Source organism: Malus domestica, chromosome 10, assembly GCF_042453785.1.
Source record: "Malus domestica chromosome 10, GDT2T_hap1".
Taxonomy (NCBI): Eukaryota; Viridiplantae; Streptophyta; class Magnoliopsida; order Rosales; family Rosaceae; genus Malus; species Malus domestica.
The window spans coordinates 43,257,664-43,277,923 of NC_091670.1; the positions used below are offsets into that span (position 1 = coordinate 43,257,664).

Sequence of the window (20,260 nt, forward strand, 5' to 3'; positions counted from 1 at the left end):
TTAAGTAGGGTCGGAGAAGTATAAAACGATATAACACGTGAAAATCCTGGATAATGCTATAGTTCAACTTCAATTTTGGATGGTTCCAACCGATTTCAGATAGTTCAACTACAATATTGAGACCAACCGATGTTAAAATCCTGAATCCCCACTGATCATAATGCACCAAAATTTTTGCTTTGTGCATTGCGAATGATTTCATGTGCCCATAACCGAACACGATGCTCCGAAACAGAAAATATGGATCTTGCACTGACGGATGCTAGGAGTACTTGATTTTTTATTAGGTGAATAACAATACTTGGGAAACACAAAATGGCAAACACAAACATATGATAAATATTCAACATTAATCAATCCTAGTACCACGATTATCTGAATTAGAGTACAACACAAGACCAAATTTAAACAAGCACAAAAGTTAGGAACCATAACGTGAACAGCATGATATAATGAGTAATCAAACTTTTAAGTACATCGCATCCGGTACAATCCAAGTCCAACTTAATCCTCAGCCGCGTCACTTAGTAGCCAAGCAATCTTATCATCTGTCACAACCTTCAGGCACATTGCTTTCTTCTCAGGGTTAGCTTTAAACAGCCCTTTTGCATACCACCGCAGATACTTTTCGTGACGCCACTCATGGATAGATACAACAGCCTTCATTGCTTCATCAAATGAAGGTGCACTACCACTGCTATCAACCGCTGCAATAGGGCGATCACTATGTTCTGATGACGCCGCAGCACCTCTCCTCTGTGACAATTGCGCACCACCTCTCTGTTCTGCAAATGCCAAAGCACCTCCCACTTTCCCCCCTCCTAAAGCAACTACTTTGTCATTTTCGTTTTCGTCTGTCTTAGCTTGTACGAAAAGTTGTTGATAAGTTCTCCTCTTCCTTTTCCCCTTACCCTTCCCAGATGAGCTCATAGGTTGAGTGGTTTCAACCTGGATGACGTGCCTTCCATTGAGATAAAAAATCAACGCAGGGAAATCACATTCAAAGAAAAATTCACTTGAACCATAAAAAACAGAAACCTCAACCGGCAGTCACCAATACATGACTGTATTCACAATTATGCAGCAACCTCATGCAAATGCAAAGTTATTTAGAAAATAACTACCTGTACAGTTTTTCACAAATTTCCATCACGAGGTCAGGAATCTCATCTGCCGTCCTATTTTGATAGGGATTGGCAAAAATCTCATCTACCTTTTTCCCATTTTGATAGAAATGGAATGTTGGCTGCAGCAAAATGGACACAAAATCACGAAAGCATTAAAAAAAAAAACAAAGGTTACATTACATGCCAAACAATTATATCTATGAAATACGAATCCACATTTACAGGGTTTTCTTTAAAAAATAAAATAACATAAAAATAAAAGAAAAGAAAAAAGAAGGGGATACGATCATTTACCGTAAACATTACATTCATTCCCAGCAAGTCGTCCTGTAAATAGACTATAAAATGTTACAACTACAATACAGTAATTCATTAACCTTAAGACCCATAACTAGATTCGGAAAAAGACACACAGTATCTTCCCAAACGATCCAACCATCTACAACATGACTAAAATAGTTCCCAAACGATCCAGGTTAACAGAAGTCAAGATTACAATAACATACCTCAAAAGTATGCACATACTTGTATACTGATACATGTGGGAATTCTTCCCTCATTTTTCAAACGGTTGGAGATCCAAAAAGATTGGCTGCAAAACAAGAGTCCATATATAACTTGTGAAGGAGCAGTTTACAATAAATAAATTGATTCATGTATAAAAATTGCTTATTAGAACTTACAATCAACACATATCTGCGAAGCAAAGTAGAAAACTGCTGGCAATAATCCATCTATCAAAATTAAAAAATAATAATAACAATTAAGAACTGCATATATAATATTACATGTGAGGAAAGAAAAAGAGAAAAACAGTTTGAAAATGAATACAAGAAAAATACAGGGATGGGTTTGGCATTCATTTCCTTGGCTACGTATAAACTGGAACCCTGTCGAGTGGACTGTGTGTGCAGCTGGAATCTGCGTATTTCCAGTTCATATATTGCGGCTAACCATGATGAGTGCTAACTATGGTTATTTTTAGTTTTCTCTGACCAGTAGTTTTGGTGGATTTTTTTCCTTTTGTTACCTACGGGAGAAGCCGAAGCAAAGTTAGGCCTAAATAAGAAGAGCCTAGGCTTGGCTATAAGCACAGGGTGCCATCAGCCAGAATACTTAAAACAGGATGGGGAGTAGTAACAAAGGACTAACCTCATGAGAATAGAAATATTAGCTTGCTCTAAGAGCATTATCTTTACTATTAGAAAGTCAAAACCCTACTTTGGGGTCACAAGGCTAGAAACTTGCATTACTGGATTATAATTGTAAAGGTTTTAATTAGGCCAACTCAAGCCTTTCTTTGAAAATATTTTCAGGGTCTTTGTTAAACAATGGCAATGTGAAACTAGGAAGCGCATTGTTGTTTACTTAGTTGTAAGATAATCGAGAAGCCAAATATTATACTTATTCACCCAACCGAAAGGGTTGTGGAGGTTTCGCATATTTTTCTTATGAGATTTATGGGGTGGTCTTTGAAGAGCTGAAGCCCTTTGAAGTTTTCAATATTAGCTTGCTTTATGAGCATTATACAAGGTTATGAGCATACAGATGATGATGATGCAGTAGAGAAATGATTGCCTTGAACTTTTTGTATTGCTCTCTCCACTTGATCCTGTTTCCACAAGATGACGATGTCTGCGGGGCGTGGAAATTTAATTGCTATAAAAAATACACAGCAGTCTCAGTGGCAACAACAAAATCATCATCAGATCGCAGAAATTGGAAGACAAAGAGAAAGGAGCGTTACCTGGGGCTGGGGACGGGGACGGGGACGGGGCGGGCGCCGAGGACAGCCGTCTTCGGTGTTGCAGAAAGTGAAGGGAATCGAGCAAGACGGGTGATTTGGGTGTGGAAGTAATATGAATCGACATGGACAAAGATGGTGTGGTTGGGATCGAAGTTAGGGCATTTAGGGTTTGGATACAAATTGAAAAAAACTTAGGATTGTGAAGACGACGAAGTACTTGGAAGGAGGAGGAGCCATAGGAGCCATTGCCTATGCCACTTCCAATTCCAAGCAAAGTCTGTCGTATAAAAACCCCACCATTCCTCGCCATGTTTATCTCTCGATCTCTCGACACTCGATTCGTTTTCTTTGAACTCGGCTTTAGAGGTCTCCCAGTATCATCCGCAATAAATTTGCCTCTCCAAATCACAAATACACACCTCTTACGTGGTTCAATATAATATTAAGGAATGTCTAATGAAACCGCCCGTTAATCTCAACTTATTTTTTTAAACTGCGTTTATCTCTTTTTCAACTACATATTTAGGGCTGGTTTGGTATTGCTGTGCTGTGAAAAAAAGCTGTTGTGAGAATAAGCGGTTGTGCTGTGAGAATAAACGGATGTAAAATAAATCAGCAGAGTATTTGGTAAACTTTTTTGTAAAAGTGCTTTTGAAAAAAAAAAATAGTTTGATAGTGAATCTTTTCATTAAAGGAGCACTGTAGCTCCGTGTGCTTTGAAAAAAAAGCCAGTTTTCCAAAGCTGCAAATAGTAGTTTCAGCTTTTTCCTTTGATTTCAGCTTATTCTCACAGCAGCTTTCAAAATAAGCTCTTTTTTGTTCAGTTTACCAAACATCTAAAACCCTCACAGCTTTTTTTCAAGGATGCTTTTTTTTAAACACCTCACTCCCAAATCACCCTTTAGTCAATCTCAATTCCATTTTTTAACTTCAGGGAACAATGTGAAACTTTTGGTTGCAAACTGTGCACATTTGCTTTAGATTTTTTTTTTTTTTTTGGTTTAGGAAGTTTTCTGGATGTGATAGTTTAATGGGTTTTTTTGTTAGATTATATTTTGTGCAACTGATCTGAGATCATTTTCTTATTGGTGAAACTTGTGGTTAGGCCAATTTCAATTAGAAAGATACCTTGAAACAGGCTGATCATGTTTCCCTTCATGGGGTTGGGTGGTCTGGTGAAATCATTTGTTGGGCAATGAGATTTGAAACCTCTCAGATGTGCTGGGGCTGGTCAAATTCTAGAAACAAGGGCCCAATAAGCCCAGCCCAAAGCAGTCAGAAGCAGCTCCTGGCCTACATGGGTAGAGGCTACCAATGGCTGACAGAAAACACCCAAGGGAAGAAGAGAACCAAAAGAAGCGAGGAGTGAGAGGCAGATAATGGCGAAGAGGAATTTAGGGTTTTTGATACGGCAGTTGCTGGGCAATAGCCAGGTGCTGATGTTGGCGTTCTCCTCCATCGTCGTATGCACGTTGTTTCTAATTCTACCCAAACCCTACCCCTAACCCTACCCTGTTCATCGATTATTCCATCCTATTCTCTTCATTCTCTCCAACACCCGACGATCCTCGGACGAAGACCAAATATTTTGCTGTGACTTTTCTGGACCTAAGTCAGACTGTTGTGCACTGAGAGGTGAGCACTTAGTGATTATTTTGCTGGAAAAGAATTGCATAAGTCTAGGAATAAACATGTCATCAATTATACTATTATTCTTATTGTCAGGGATCTTGTTAGGATTGTCTGTGATTTTAAATAAAAGGAAAACATTTTAACTAGTATTAATAATTTGTATTAAACGGGAATCCACGTAATTGTTATATTTCGTATGTTATGAGGAGACCCTGGTTCAGTGAATGATGATTTTAGCTTGAAGAAAATGATGATATCTTTTTTTAGAGGTTCCTCCTGATTGTCTTGTGAATTTCTTTACGTGCCCTTTGAGAAAAAATGTAAGTTTTTGTATTTTTGAAAATTTTATTTATTTTTTATTTGGATTGTTAAAATTGTGTCAGCCCGCTTGATTACTTGCTTCAAAACCATTATGTTCTTATGAGTTCCAAAGTGGGAGTTTGCTGGAGGTCCTATGTTGTTAGACATGTATTGGAGAGACCTAGTAGAAAGTCAAACATGAAGTAGTTACATAGACGTTGGAGAATTCGTGGAAGACGAACTCATAGGAGAAAATTGTGCTGCATTACATTCCACAATGGAGAAAAATTGTTGTTTTTAGAATGCTATTCTCTTGTGTAAAGGAATATAATGCAGTTCGCCATTGTGGAATGACAACTTTTCTGCTATGAGTTCGTCTTCCACGAATTCTCCAAATTAGCTCCCTCCAATACGTGTCTAACAACATAGGACCTCCAGCAAACTCTCACTTCGGAACTCGTAAGAGCATAGTGGTTTTGAAGCAAGTAATCAAGCGAGATGTATTAAATAATAGTACTGATTAAATAGACACAATTTTAACATTTCAAATGAAAAATAAATAAAACTTCAAAAATACAAATACTTATATTTTTTCACGAATGCAGGTAAAGAAATCCGCTAGACAAGGAACCTGCAAAAAGAGGTATTAGCGTTTTCTCCAAGCCAAAATCATCATCCACTGAACCAGAATCTCCTCCTAACCTACGAAATATAACAACTACATGGGTTCCCGTCTAACACAAATTATCGACACTAGCTAAAATGTTTTCCTTTTAATTTAAAATCACAGACAATCCTAACAAGATCCCTGACAACAGGAATAATAGCAGAATGGATGTCATGTTTATTCCACTCATGCAATTCTTTTCCAACAAAATAGTCACCAAGTGCTCACTCTCTCCGCAGTTTGCCTTTAGGTCCAGAAAAATCGCAGTAAACTTGCTTTTCAAAATCTACGGACGAATCAGCACTGTCCATGCCCTTTCTTTCCTGTCTGACCTCAAACTTGGGCACTATATGAAGATTCCACCTCGGTGCATGGACACTGCTCAGGTATTTGATTCAGCACAGAAAGCTATGCTTAACCTTTTCTGTTTTTGTTCCTAAAGGTGGTTATTCCCCTGTTTGACACTTGTGTTATTTTGAACTGACATTTCACAATGTTTTTTCCCAGCTGGTGGGAACTCTATTTGCCGGTATTGTGAACCTTGCAGTTGCATGGTGGATGCTGGAAAACATCGAGAACATATGCGATGTTGAATCCCACAATCCAAACAGCCCGTGGACTTGTCCTAAACACAGAGACACCTTCGATGCTTCTGTTATATGGGTTCTGATTGGACCAAGGCGACTATTTGGACCCGGAGGATTGTATAGGAACTTGGTGTGGCTATTCCTTGTTGGAGCTTTCTTGCCGGTTCCAATTTGGGTAATGAGCAAATCTTCCCAGACAAGAAATGGATTCCCTTGATCAACATGTCAATCATCACTTATGGCTTTGTGAGGATGCCGCCTGCAACTCCCACCAACATAGCAAGCTGGCTTACCACCGGAGGTGTCTTCAACTACTTCGTGTTCAAATACCACAAGCATTGGTGGCAGAAATACAACTATGTCCTGTCTGCAGCGTTGGATGCAAGGACAGCTTTCATGGGTGTCCTCCTATTCTTCGCCTTGCAGAATCCGAAGTACGAATTGAAATGGTGGGGGACTGAACTCAATCATTGTCCTTTGGCGACATGCCCCATTGCACCAGGTATTCACGTTGAAGGATGTCCAGTTTTTTAAATAGCCATGAAATGGTGGAACAAAGAGATATTTGAAGAATAAAAGCTAGGGAGGAGGGCTATCGTCGAAGTTGTGGAGGAAGGGAAGATAGTGCGCTCTTAGCATATGGGAGGATTTCAGGGTTGGGAACTGTTCTAGTTTTTAATGCTCTATAGTATAACCAGAAATGTATCATTCAGATGAAATGTATGGGTGTTCTTGTTAATTATTTTAGAATCAATTTAATATGAATGAATGGGTATAATGTTATGTTTCTGTGCTGGATCCCATTCTTCAATATTTTTTTCCATCTATTTAGAAGGTTTTTTGAGCAGAATCTGTTTAGAAGGTTTTAAACCTGTGTAAAATATGGGACAATATAAATTTCTAAGTTTTGATACCTTCGTGGCGCATCAGGCGGTGCATGTAAGTCTCTCCAACTGGATAACAAGAAATGGATGTTAACTTGCAAATGAATTAGACACAGAAATCTTATCCCTTCGACCTTGGCAGGTTTGAGAAATGGGGATCAGACAAATTAGAGAAAATGCAGATAGGGTGACAACGGTTGTCAGCAAAGTTCATTCTTTCACCCTATTTTCTTGTAAAACAACTGAAGAGAAACAAATTAGGTTCGATGTACTAAAAAAAAAAAAAAACAACTGGAGAGAAACAAACAGCCAATGGATCAATGGTCATTAAGCAATGGAATTGTGTGAAAATACAATCTTGAAGTTTCACCTGACAAATCCTTCCTGAACATAAACCGACGCCATGGAAATGGCATTTGACTTTGAAATTGATATAAAACTAACTACATAATGGGAACCATTGAGTCCAGACAGACACTTGTGTGCGTGTTTTTTTTATCTCTGCAAGGACTTGTAGAGAACCACTGTAACATACTTCGCTATAAACCTCTCTGTTGTCCCGAGTGCCACCACAGATGGTCCACTCTTCCCTCTCTGCATGTAAAGATGATTGAGTACCACATGTTGAGGTCTCGACAAAGGAGGCGGCATCTCCATGTAAGATGAAGGTGCATTCAGCAGTGTCATTTGTAGGTGTGGAGGAACCAGTGGGGGCTCCTTCGCGAAATCTTCAGATCCAAGCTGCAGGTTGTTATAACTTAAGTCCGGCGACTGGGGAGGTTCAAAACCAGAAATGCTTCCGATGTCTTCTGGGACGTAATCCTGCAGAAGAATCCAACAATATCAATCAGCTTATAGGACTCAAGCAGCCAAGCCCAGTTTTCAAACAATTTCTATACACTCGTACTTAAAACCAAAGGTCAAGACTCAGGCAACCCAGAAAATATGACGCATTCTGTTGCATATTACATGTATCCATTATGCCATCATAGAGAATTACAACTGACGGCACTAATTTAGAAAAATATATAAGAAAAGTTTAACACAACCTATTGATTAAAAATCCTCATACAAATGTGCAATTTCAATAATCTCTCATACACGCATACGAAAAAAAGTGCTAAATTTACCTCAACTGAAATGTCATTTTAGTCTGATCCATAAACTCACGCTCTTTTCCAACATTAAAACAATAACAAAATTATCATTTAGAGCACTTCTTTTTTAATCGCGGCATATAAATTTCTAATCGTTCCCAAGTTTGACTAAAAGTAGAGCGGTGCACAGAAAGAAGTTTTAATCAGCTGTAATTTGATCCTTCTCTTATTAGTACTATATACAATAACTTTAGCTGCCTGCTCTTTATGTAATATCCAAACCAACACATGAAAGAAAGGGATCGTTACAGCTCACTGGAAAAGACAATGGCTACCTGAACAGGACCTTATGAAATATCATTTAGTTTTTTAACAGAGATCTAGTCTTCCCCATATCGATTAGGGTTGAATATAGGTTTCGGGAGGTTTTAACAATTTGGTAGGAGTCATACTAGATATAGGGAATCCCTGGTTTTTGTCTTGTATCAATGTGTTTCAAGTTAGAGGCTGACCCCAAGTCCAACCTGATCTACTAATTGGGCTCAATGCAAATTTCTCTTTTGCAGACAGCTTTGCGCAGGCTTAAAAACAGAAATTTGGATAGAGAGCTTTATGAACAGAAATTAGATATGCAATGGAGGCGAAAAAGCAGTCTACCTAAAAAGTAAACATGAATTTAACAGCTAAGCATGGTGAAGGTATTAAATACTGACGCTTTCAAAACACATAAATAAGAACACAGTATTGTTACTGAAGAAATTAGACGCTAATGACGGACAACTTGAATGGTACGTATAAAAGGAAAGGTTATATGTATGGACTATGGACTATTGAATATGAAATATCGGTTGCATGAATACGAGAAATATCATCAACACAATATAACTGTTATTCCCTAGTCCACACGGTCTACTATCATCACTGAATAGTTAACAGAAATCAAAATCATGAAAAGTAGACTTACATAAACAGAATTAAGTTCAGACTGGAACAAAAAGCATAAACAGTATTAAGCTAAAAAAGGATATCCAAATGGTTTAACAAATTCGGATGAATACCGTTCCTGAATGATGATATTATAATAAACACCAAACAATCCCTTATTCAATCCTAAAAGAAGGTAATACTACTTTCAGGTTGGGATTATAAACAGTTATGAGCTACTATAATGGGATTGTCACACTCATTCAAAACACGTATCAACCTAAGAAGAGATGACAATCATTACCTGCAAGTCCAAAAGGTTGTAAGAATTGCCAGCATCATCTTGGGTCAAGGGCAAGTCAGGAGAACATCTCCACTGCCCATCAACAATAAACCTATATTGGTAAACACCGGATGGCAGTACCTTCATAATAGTGAAGTCCTTCCCTGATCTCTGCAAAGCCAATCTGAAAAACAAGATAGAATAAAGAACTTAGGCAAGAGTTCACATAGTGCAAACTATATTCATAGTCTAGAATACTATTTATTCTTTCTTTTATTTTCAGGGACCTTGTCTTCCAATTATCCCATGATCCCTCCACAGCTACATCCTTCCCACCATAGCTCCATGTAATCATAGTTGGAATTCCTTGCTCACAGCACATGTCTTCAAACCCCGACGTTTGCATCCACGAGCTGTTTGGAATTTGTATCTCATCTGGTCTTTGTAAGGGAACGACAGGGACCTGGAAAAAGAAGACGATAATAATAATTGAACAAGAGGAAGAAACTTATGGATCGATGAAGATCAAAAAATAAGAAAATACATCAGCGTGGGTAACTGGCAAGAGTACAAGTAAGGAAAACGTTTTCAGGGAGTTGACTGAGTTTATCATATATAGTTGAGCAGAAAGCAGATTACCAATGGGTTGGTGCACAATGGTATTTCTAAAGGATCTTAACATTAAAACTTTAAGTGTTAGTATTGCACGAAGAGACAGATTCATGTCAAACTGATATCCCAATTTCAGAATTAGAGGAGGAGGAGGAAGGATGTTGGAATCAAAGTTTATTACTAGGTTTCACGCAATGTCTCCCACCGATTGACCACTCATTTTTCAGTTTCTGCTGCTACAATGATCCGAAATTCATACCCTCACGGAAAACCACAAGTCAAATCTCTGTTTTTGGTAATACAATGATCCAAAATACAGACTTGTCACAAAGAAACAAGAAATTGTATGATTTGGCCGCCTCTCAGCAAGATATCAATAAAAAGGAAAGAACAATTGCACAGCATAATTCACACAAGCAATTCTAAGCTGAATCATAGAGGCCCCCAATTCTACGAAAAAAAGCAATTCGATGGCAGTTGGGTAAAATCTGAATCTCCGTGGAAAATTTAAGAAAAGCAAAAAACCTTGAAACCAAGTGACATGAGGAAACAGATGAGGAGAGAAAAAGGAACTGACTTGGGGAGTGAACATCAAAGGGGAGTGAGTGGCCCTAGGGCTATGAGGAGGCGATTGACCCATCAACTCAGCGGACCCATCAACAAGACGGGCGCCGTGGGCAGGGCCCTCCTGCAAGCTGCCGGCGGCACCGCTATCTTCCTCGGCCGCTGAGGGGCTTCCATCCCCATCTTCTCTCCCATTCACATTCCCCATCCCGATTGCTTGGATATGACCTCTGCTAGCAACAAGCACCAACCGACGAGAACGAAATTACTGATGCATAATAATACCCACTCTGCAGAACTGGAATCCAATCTCATATGATGAAACCTTAAATCCCACAAAGCTCAAAAATTTGATTGATTGGGCGTCAAAACTCAAAAAATAGAGCCCAACAAAGACAACCCCGTTTTTATATATTATATAGAGAGAGAACGAGAGAGAAGGAAGGGGAAGGGAAGGGAGGAGAAAGAGGAGAGAGAGAGAGAGAGAGAGAGAGTATTACATTAAGAAGAGGGGGCACTCAGCAACAACAACACAAAGGGGAAGGTGGGGCAGGGCGGGCAGATGGAAAGAAGAAAAGTGAAAAAACGAAGGGAATGGAAATTAGTTGATTGATGAGTAATGGTAATGGTAATGGTAAAGGTAAATTGGTATAAATAAAGAAGAGTATTACGTTAGATAGATTGTTGGTTTAATGGAGGAAATGTTTTTCACATCATATATATTTTTACAAACCCCTTTTAATAAAGGACAAATCAATTTATTAGGTTGTTAATGTTTATTAAGATCTATTTAGTTTATCGTTTTTCTTATACAATCATCATCATTGTCATTCTCCTATCTATATTATATTTATATCAAATTAAACAGATTTTAACGGTTATACATTAATAACTCAATGAGTTCTTTTGTCACTTTTACATTATTTTACCTTTAATCGAAGCCTTTCTCTCCCTCCCAAAACTCACTTCCCACAACACTTTGAGTTGAGGACACTCTTTAATCATCACACTGGGTTATAAAATCAACAAATAATTGTGTTTTGGTTTTCATTTTGGGGTTTTTATTATTTTTTATTATTATTTTTTTTTTTTGGGTAAAGTGGGTTTCTTTCCTTTGAGTTTGGGGAATGGACTTTTCTTTCCCATTAGATTAATTACCAACGCATACATGTAGAAATAAATTTGGTGCTCAGAAGCAAAACAAAAAGGACGCAAATGTGAATAAAATCACTTGATTAGGATAACATAATCATTCACCTTCACTTTGAGTTTGAATATCGTAAATCAAAATAATAAGGTAAAGAACAAATATAAAGTTCGTGTCTTAAAAGAAAAAACGAATAAAAGTGAGAGAGAGCGTATTGGGCTGGGTTGGGTTGGGCTTTTTGACATAGATTAACTAGGATCCAAAAGGTCACATAGGTAAGCCTATCTCAACGTCCCCTAATTTGTAGACAAGAGGCCTCCACCTCGTAAAGCGACCTGAAAATCGGGAAAAGCGGCGTGCGGCATTCGAGCAAACCGATAGCGAACTAGAGCGGCAGCCTCGCGAGTCTGCTTTGTTTCATCGTACGTTGTGTCCCTTGTCCACTTCAATTCACTGTTTTTGCTCTTTCTTGTTTTATTTTCTGGATTTTGATTAGTGGTTATGGTTCAAATCATATGCTGTGTTTAAATTGAAATGCTGTTGGGCTTTGTCCCCATAGTTTTCCGTTTTCTTTGATAAAAGCAGTCTACTTTTAACGAATCAAGTTCTAGGAAGGATTAATAATACAAAGCAGTCTACTTTTAACTAATCAGGGGGATTTGAGTTAGTGTTCAAAATCCTGCAATTAAAGTTTCATAGCCCAGATGTACTTTCTCAGAGACAGAAATCTAAAGCTAGAAGCTTGTAGCTTAAGAGTATTTATTCTGCACGTAGGTCGCGAGTTCGATTCTCCCACCCCCAATGCTGCATTCCTTAAACCTTACTTGTTGATGTCTCAAATTGTCACAATCTTGATGCTTTCTGCATTTCAATATCAGATCTTTTCAACATGCAAAGCATTAGGAATTCCATCTTGTGGCATGTGAGGGTAGGGAGTTCAGCCGACAAATGTTTGCCCACCGAGAGAGGACATGTGATCAAATCTCTGAGCCGCCACATGTGTGCAGCAGCAGGTGCCGGCGCTGATCAAATAAAGGACCGGGTTATTAAATTGGTGAAGAAATTTGACAAAATTGATGCATCTAAGGTAGTCATCTTATTTCATTCCTACTGTTTTTGTTCAATTGGTTTCTCTGTCATTAGAGGACGTCATGTTAAGTAGTTCTTAAATTTGATCCCTCTACAGGTTACTGAAACAGCTGATTTCCAAAAGGACTTAAGCCTGGATAGTTTAGACAGGGTGGAGCTCGTAATGGCGTTTGAGGAAGAATTCTCCATTGAAATCCCTGAAGAGAAAGCCGATAAGTTGACCTGCTGTGCTGATGTTGCAAGATACATAACTTCTGGAGCTGAGCACAAGTGTGTTTAGTCCTGCCTAATTCCCATTTAGGATATGATTTCTGTATTCAAAATGTCTTTTGGGATTTTCACATGACATTAATTAGCCTTATTTTAAAGCTATAAAAATGTAGGTAAAACCTTGAGACTGATTAAGATCACACTTCTCAATTCGCATATCTTATATCATATGATATTCATCTCCCGAAGCATTTACATACATGATATCTGTCATTATGCTAATACTTCACATCCGATGAGTAGAATTGGTTCAAACCCCTGTATCTCAGTGTTGCTATACTTCCTCTTTTTGTTATTTTTAAGTGGATGAATCTATCTTCGCACTTTTCCTATAAACGTATATACATAACAGTACGATGAGTTCAAACCCTTGCATCTCAATGCTGTGACTGAAGCGCCATCCAGGATCCCGGTGTAATATGCAATGGATCTGTATGATCACATCTGATTGTTGCTTGCTTCCTCAACGCATGCTTGTGAAGGTTTAGAGGTCAAATGCTGGAACCTTATCCTTCCGGCGGTGTAGGTTCGGATGCCATTACCAACCGACGATAGTTTGAGTCCTTTGTGCCTCCTGACAGAAGCTGGTCGGCATTGTGCGTTCTTTGGTATCCCAAGTACTCTAACACAACATGTTTTGTCCAAGTTGGGAATTGCATGTAGATTGGAAGGAAGATCAATCATGAACTCCCCGAATTCATCTGTGACGCCTTGTGCCAAACTGGATTTTCTTCTCCTCCCACTAACACGGCAATTGACAGACACCAAAGCTCCTGCAGATTTTGTAGTTAATTGGAAAAGGAATATTAGAATTAATGGAAATTGTTAATTAAATTATCATAACCTGACTTAATTACATGATTCTATCTCATTGAGCCAAGTATATAGCGCTTTCACTTATTTTTTTTTCAGCTGAATGGTTGCTTTCGGTGCAATTGTATCCCCGAATTAAAAAATATACCACAAAATGTGTAAAGCAACGTTTTTGCTTTTCATCTAAGTCAAATAAAGTTTAGCTTAATTAGCGTTACAAAGTTGATCGTGAATTTCTTTCTGTAAGGTCCATATATAGTTGTTGGATGATAGTATATAGTACTGGTATAATTTGTATTAGTATATATTATATTTTCGGAAAGCTTGAATGAATATTTGTCCCTAGAGAAATCCATTAACTATGTTATATGTCCAAATCAATTAGGAGAAGGAGAAGTTAATTTTCACTAGTCCAACGTGAACATCAAAATGTCAGGTGATTGCTTTAATTTAAAGAGCAGTTATTCGGAGAGAGAGAGAGAGTGTGTGTGTGTGTGTTTGTGTATTGAGAAAATCATCAAACCATAACGAAGGTGGTGGCTACATATATAATATTGTGTTTGATAGCAAGAACTCTTGGGAGACCTCTTAATTCAAATTTTAGTTTCATAATCCTATCCTATATCAAGTTGAACTCGGATCCATTTCAGTTCAAACCCGCCAGATTTTACTTTAAACTTTTTCCTGTAACTCATTCTTATTTCATAACCCTAAAGTTCAAACTCACAAACTTATAAATTATTGACATGCTGAGCTTGGATTCCTCAGCTAAAATGTTATTAATCTGAGATTATGAACTAATAAGGATATATCTTAGTAAAAATTAATGGACGAAAAGGGAGCTGTACTAGTGGTATTATACTGTAGGAGTGGCTAGTCTAAATTGTTGCCATGTAAATAGCTGGTGATATATAATGCATGCATGAACTTTAACAATAAACGGTTAATATTTGTCACAGAATGGAAGAGACAAAATCAAGAGCACGTGAGCACGTACGCAATTAGCTGCATGACGTAGGAAATTAATCTATATATGCTGCAAACATATATATTTAGATTCGTATGTAGATATATAGAGCTATCAGGATTGTTAAGATACAAACCTGGTAGAGGCCATGCATGACGATGAAGCTGATGATCACGATCAGTTTGATCAGAATGCAAACTATTCAAATTATTACGATTAATACAAGCCTCCTCGCAATGGACTGAGCCTGTAATAAGGACGGTGGAAAGCTTTTCTTCTCCATATCCAGCAACCTGCATCATATCTTCTTGGCTGGACATGAGCTGCTCTAACAGGTCGTTATTCATTTCATCACCAATATCCTCCATCGCCGTTGAAATTGATCGCGTTATGAGGCTGCTGCCGATGATCAACAAGTTGAATAAAATGATGTAGCTCATCTTGACAAGCTTGTTGCAGCCGCAAATATTGTAGTAGCTCATCTTCTTTGTGTTTCCTTTACGTGAGTTGATCATCAGTCCTCCTCCCTTGGCTTTGGTTTTATAGAAAGCTAATGCCCTCGCATTGGTCGCACTTAAATTCCACATAATGCCCTCAATAGAAGGTTAATATTACGTACCTTCGCAGTCCTTGTCTCCTACCTACATCCTGATAGAGTTACCCTTTTGCCCTCTAAATAGACAGATCTCTATTAGGGGTGGTTCGGTATGGAATACCAAACTGAAACTAGTATCCCGAATTCCAAACCGAAATTTTTCGGGACAGGAATTTGAAGACCAATTCGAAACCAAATTTTCGGGAATCCCGAAATATTTTCGGGATTTCGGGACAAATCGGGAATCCCAAATTAAAATATGAAATTATGAATTATTCTTCAAATATATAATTCAAGAACACATTCATGAACTAGGAATGTCATTTCATTCACACTACCATTTAATTGAACACTGGCATGCTTGACTGCTGCTTTTATCAAGTCAAAATTCAAATTAATTAAAACCCTTTTGGCAATATGTTGAGAGACAAAAGAATCAAGCCTTCTAAAATCATCAGCCATGATAGCAGCAATAATAAAATCCAAATGAATATCAAATAGAACATGAAAAATATGCAAGGTGTAGTGCATTCCTGGTTGCAGAGCATGAATTAGAAACAACTAGCATCAATTATAAAAGAATAATATATATCATATATATGTATAAATATATATATAATTAATAATATATATTTTCGGTTCGGTATGGGATTCTCGAAATATCGAGAAGTCAATCCCGAATCCGTACTGAAATTTCGAAATTGGTTCGGGAATTTCGGTTTGGTAAATTTTTGGTTTGGGATCAGGATTTTTTCGATTCGGTTCTGGATTTTCGGGAATTTTTTCCACCCCTAATCTCTATGCAACCTCGAGGGCATACCAACAGCCAAAAAGGTTGTGGTTTTTGGTCATTTGAGTAATGAAGATACTGCCACCCAAACAGAACAAAAGGTTATTCAAAGCAAGACGAAATGGAGGGTATATCTGTCTTAACGACCTTATACACATAATACATGAAAGGTTAAGGTGTAGAAAGGCGGAAGAAGTAGGAGAGGTGGACGGGAAGTTAATTTGTTGGTTGGTAGCCTACTCTTATCTTCTACGTATTCTTTTGTTAATCAGATTTTAAGCACAAAACAAAATCCGTTTACTAAGATTCAATTAATTAATTAAGCAACACACACTTACGTCTCAGAAGTCATCAACTTGGAAGTAAGGCAGTTTGCAAGGGCACTTCCCTCCCTCCAAATATATATTAAGGAACATACATATTGGATAGGTTTGTTCCAAAACATCAACACAGATAATTTAACCTGAAAATGATCAAAAGGTTGGGGAACTTTAACCTAAGTTTAATCGATAGAAATCTTATATCCAATACATAAACTTGTATAGTTGTATTCGTTTTAGCAAACTCAGAAAATTAAATAAATCAAAACAATTTTTCTGTTTGGGTGGGAGATCATTACACTTACTTTGCAACCCAACAAATCTGCGGTATGATATGAGTATATATATGTATAGGCTATAGCTGAATTAGTCTTACGTTCACAGGTAGAGCCATGCACGTTGATAGGAATAAACCTTCTATTTGCCTCAAAATAACATTAATATTCTCACATTGTTGGGAGATTGTTAACTGAAATTGTCAGTTGTTTCTTATCGTTGAACAACCTTCCCAAGCACATATACACATAAGAGAAATGTTAAGGGGGACTCTTTAAAAAATGGGACTCTTCATACTCTCTGCCATCCTACAGTTTAATGTCAATTTTATAAAACATTGTGCAAAAAACATGAGGTGACAAAGAGTCCATAGAAAATTTCACTTTGGGAGATTCCCCTTAGCATTTCTCATACACCAAATTTCCAAAAATGAAAAGTGATTTCTTAAATTCAGTGAAAGAAAGTAACCTGGAGATTAGAGAATGAAGCAAAGACTGAGAATGCAAAGAATTTATTTGTAATTCATGTGTTGCCTCTGATGCTGATGTTGATGTAATCAGCATCAAGATTGCGTAAATTCTAAAATATTTAGATGCGTAAATTCTAAAATATTTAGATGCATTTTAGAAACCTTTAATTTGTTTCTAACTCAAAATATATATTCCTAAAACATTGACAGCCACAATAATTTTATATTATTTTTCTTTCAAAACAAATATTATGGGATTTAAATGATTCTTGAATGTGACTCCTTAGTGGTTGTAAGTTACACGAAATTTATGAATAAAAATGTCTTTATCATGAATTGTATTTTGTTGCATCACTTTCGTCCTTATCGTGACTTAAGATCATTTGTTTTCCTCTGCCAGTTTTAAACAAATACAAGGTCTTGCGCTGCAAATTATGATATTTAAACTTGCAAATAGCGTCACAAAAACCATATTGTGTAGGTTGAGTCCTACATATAAATTGCAAAGTGACAGGCCATCTCATTATTTTGTTGATGGTTAACCAAATTAATGTGCAATTTAAGCTGCGATGGTTATGATGGTTAACCAAATTAAGAAGTGTGATTAGGACATGATGCTCCAATTTATTTTACTATTTAATCATACTTTTAAATTTAATACTGTCTTCTCAAAAAAATAAATCATCATTTAATCATACCTTTAAATTAAATATTGGCACCTCAACAAAATAAATCATACCTTTAATACTGATATAGATCGTGATAATTGTAGCACAAATATGAAAAAACTTGAGATAAATAAATAATCTTGATGATTGGATGGATGTAAACAGTGGATCCATGATCATCGGTCATCATATGTGCATATTACACAGGGGAGTTGGGGTCCTAGTCCTGCTACTTGTAACTGCATGATGAATTGGAATGTCCTTCAAACGTAAGGCTGACGCAAAAAAGTCTCAGCCTCAATTTATGTACAATGCCCTACATTGTTTTGGTTTTGATTTGCTTGTAATTATACTTCGTCAAGTTGAATGGGGTTTAAGTACCCTTCCACAAGACCTATAAACTCTTCTTCTTTTTTTTTAAACAAATCGATATTATCTACACTAAGGGAATGAGGGTGGGCTTAGCATCACAATGGGCTAGCATAAATTGGTTCAAAAGTCGCATTTGACGAGAGTTGAACCTAAGACCTCTCACTAATCAGTGAGGAGGAATCCCACTAGACTATAGTACTAGTGGCAAGACCTATAAACTCTTATATGAGCTAAACTTTCCCACACCTTGGATTGTTATGTAACTTCCTAAATTAGTAATTATAGCCAAGTCAACAATGTATTATTGGCTTAGATTATTCTAGTTACATCCAACATTGTAAAAATCAGCCATAGTATAATACAGTATACTAGCTCAAAATCAATCAAACGATGGCGTGAAGAAAAATAAGCTAGAAAGATGAATGAGAACACTCCAATTTTAATTATTTGCACACAAATAGATCTGCTACAGGAAGAAGAAAATACATAGCTCGTGTATTTTTGTTTCTCTCAAAAGACATCTCTTCCCTCTAATTCCAATACAAAACTAGACCTAATAGATAATACATAAAAAGATAGTTCTCGACACCGTCACACTCCTGGCACATACAAAATAAAAAACACAAAAATACATGGCCATTTAGTTTCTCCAAAACAACAACTGTATTATTTAAAAAATTTATGTGTAGTAGATGAGGAGAAAGACTTACATATAACAGATTTATCATCATATAACGTCTTTACTTAATTTACTTACATAGAACAAGTTCACCATCACATGACTTCTTTACCTAATTTATTGTCATGTGCAAATTTTTTATATATTATTATATCCAAACACGACGTGTGAGCTTGTTTCATCTGTATACCATAAATGGGTAAACGTGTGAGAGCTTGAGCACAAGTCAGGTGTCAAAATCTTCTCGATAAACAAACGGCCCAAGACCATCGCACTTGTCACAAACCAAGCACTGTAAATCCCCCACAACACAACCCCATCCTAAGATTCGAGGTAGCTATAGCTAGCCATCACTCCTCCACTCTGTAAGTACAGTCCACCCTCTCCAAAAGCATCAAGTAGCAAATTTAGCAAATTATATTAGTATTACCATCCACTTTTGATGGCTAATATCCTAATAGATCGAGCACTTGTATCTCTGCCATCTCATATAGCTAGCTAGTATATTGTCACGTAAAGAAAGTTAACATCATATATTTATGGCTGACTTGGATAACGACTCGGGAGGAGGAGCGAGAGAGCAGGACAGGTTTTTGCCAATAAACGTGATGACGCCAAAGAGACGTTGCAGGAGTGCATATCGGAGTTCGTCAGCTTCATCACCGGATAAGCCTCCGACAAGTGCCAGAGAGAGAAGAGGAAGACCATCAACGGCAACGATCTGCTGTGGGCCATGACGCCGAGGATTCGAGGAGTACGTGGTGCCTCCCAAGGTTTACCTCCACAAGTTTAGAGAGATGGAGAGTGAAAAGATGACTAGTAGTACTAGTACTGGTGCTGCTGGAACTGTAACTGGAACAGGAATGTCTGCAGGCCACGGAAGGCACTCTGATGAATATCATCATGATCATCAGAGAGAGCAGTTGCATGTGCATGGTCATGGTGCTGCAGCAGATAATAGTAATGGGATGCATGGTGGGGTGGTGCAGTCCACAACCATGATGATGATGGGTCATCAACAACAACATCAAGGTCATTTGTACGGATCCGGTTACAGACCCGCCACCGGGCAGGGAGACCAAGGTAGGGTTAATTTTGTTTATCCTCAATGGACAATGGCTAACACAATTGAAACTTCACAAGTTTCTTATATTTCAAATGCAATCCAAACTTAAATAAGATTTAACCGAACAAGTTTCCTTATCAATATAACCTTGACAAAGACTCGGAGTCGGAGATAATTTTTTTATAATTATTAAACCATGGTTCTGATTACATGGCGGTTGTTACACTGCATCAGTATACTTCAGAAAGACAAAAGGCAAAAATCATTTTATTTTCTGGATTACAAAGTAAACTCCCTTGCTTGATAATTTCCAGC

General features: G+C 37.5%; 5 protein-coding genes across 7 annotated transcripts; 2 read left to right on the forward strand and 3 right to left on the reverse strand.

Moving 5' to 3' along the window:
• Window positions 1–316: 316 nt before the first annotated feature.
• Window positions 317–3,340, reverse strand: LOC103446811 (uncharacterized). Of its 2 annotated transcripts, XM_029087695.2 has the most exons (7): window positions 2,875–3,340; window positions 2,706–2,786; window positions 1,811–1,861; window positions 1,634–1,719; window positions 1,422–1,454; window positions 1,125–1,246; window positions 317–961 (listed from the first exon to the last, which is right to left on the reverse strand). In XM_029087695.2, exons 4-7 carry the CDS (start codon window positions 1,685–1,687, stop codon window positions 505–507), a joined length of 666 nt encoding a protein of 221 aa, XP_028943528.2. In that variant the 5' UTR covers window positions 1,688–1,719; window positions 1,811–1,861; window positions 2,706–2,786; window positions 2,875–3,340; the 3' UTR covers window positions 317–504. The 2 variants fall into 2 exon arrangements, with proteins under 2 accessions (XP_028943528.2, XP_070662550.1); XM_070806449.1 differs by lacking the exons at window positions 2,706–2,786; window positions 2,875–3,340 and adding an exon at window positions 1,970–2,062.
• A 915-nt stretch (window positions 3,341–4,255) lies between these two features.
• LOC139188745 (oligopeptide transporter 3-like) lies at window positions 4,256–6,849 on the forward strand. Its single transcript, XM_070806450.1, has 3 exons — window positions 4,256–4,509; window positions 5,412–5,859; window positions 5,981–6,849. The coding sequence occupies exons 2-3, from the start codon at window positions 5,638–5,640 to the stop codon at window positions 6,275–6,277; spliced, it is 519 nt and encodes a 172-aa protein (XP_070662551.1). The 5' UTR covers window positions 4,256–4,509; window positions 5,412–5,637; the 3' UTR covers window positions 6,278–6,849.
• A 399-nt stretch (window positions 6,850–7,248) lies between these two features.
• LOC103446812 (SNF1-related protein kinase regulatory subunit beta-2) lies at window positions 7,249–10,958 on the reverse strand. Its single transcript, XM_008385954.4, has 4 exons — window positions 10,438–10,958; window positions 9,536–9,711; window positions 9,270–9,432; window positions 7,249–7,766 (listed from the first exon to the last, which is right to left on the reverse strand). Exons 1-4 carry the CDS (start codon window positions 10,630–10,632, stop codon window positions 7,440–7,442), a joined length of 861 nt encoding a protein of 286 aa, XP_008384176.3. The 5' UTR covers window positions 10,633–10,958; the 3' UTR covers window positions 7,249–7,439.
• Window positions 10,959–11,857: 899 nt separating this feature from the next.
• Window positions 11,858–13,065, forward strand: LOC103446814 (acyl carrier protein 3, mitochondrial). Of its 2 annotated transcripts, none has more exons than XM_029087699.2 (3): window positions 11,858–11,993; window positions 12,450–12,658; window positions 12,758–13,065. In XM_029087699.2, exons 2-3 carry the CDS (start codon window positions 12,461–12,463, stop codon window positions 12,938–12,940), a joined length of 381 nt encoding a protein of 126 aa, XP_028943532.2. In that variant the 5' UTR covers window positions 11,858–11,993; window positions 12,450–12,460; the 3' UTR covers window positions 12,941–13,065. The 2 variants fall into 2 exon arrangements, with proteins under 2 accessions (XP_028943532.2, XP_070662552.1); XM_070806451.1 differs by having other exon boundaries at window positions 11,901–11,993; window positions 12,346–12,658.
• Window positions 13,059–15,230, reverse strand: LOC103446815 (uncharacterized). Its single transcript, XM_008385959.4, has 2 exons — window positions 14,847–15,230; window positions 13,059–13,703 (listed from the first exon to the last, which is right to left on the reverse strand). Exons 1-2 carry the CDS (start codon window positions 15,223–15,225, stop codon window positions 13,369–13,371), a joined length of 714 nt encoding a protein of 237 aa, XP_008384181.2. The 5' UTR covers window positions 15,226–15,230; the 3' UTR covers window positions 13,059–13,368.
• Between the last annotated feature and the right edge of the window lie 5,030 nt (window positions 15,231–20,260).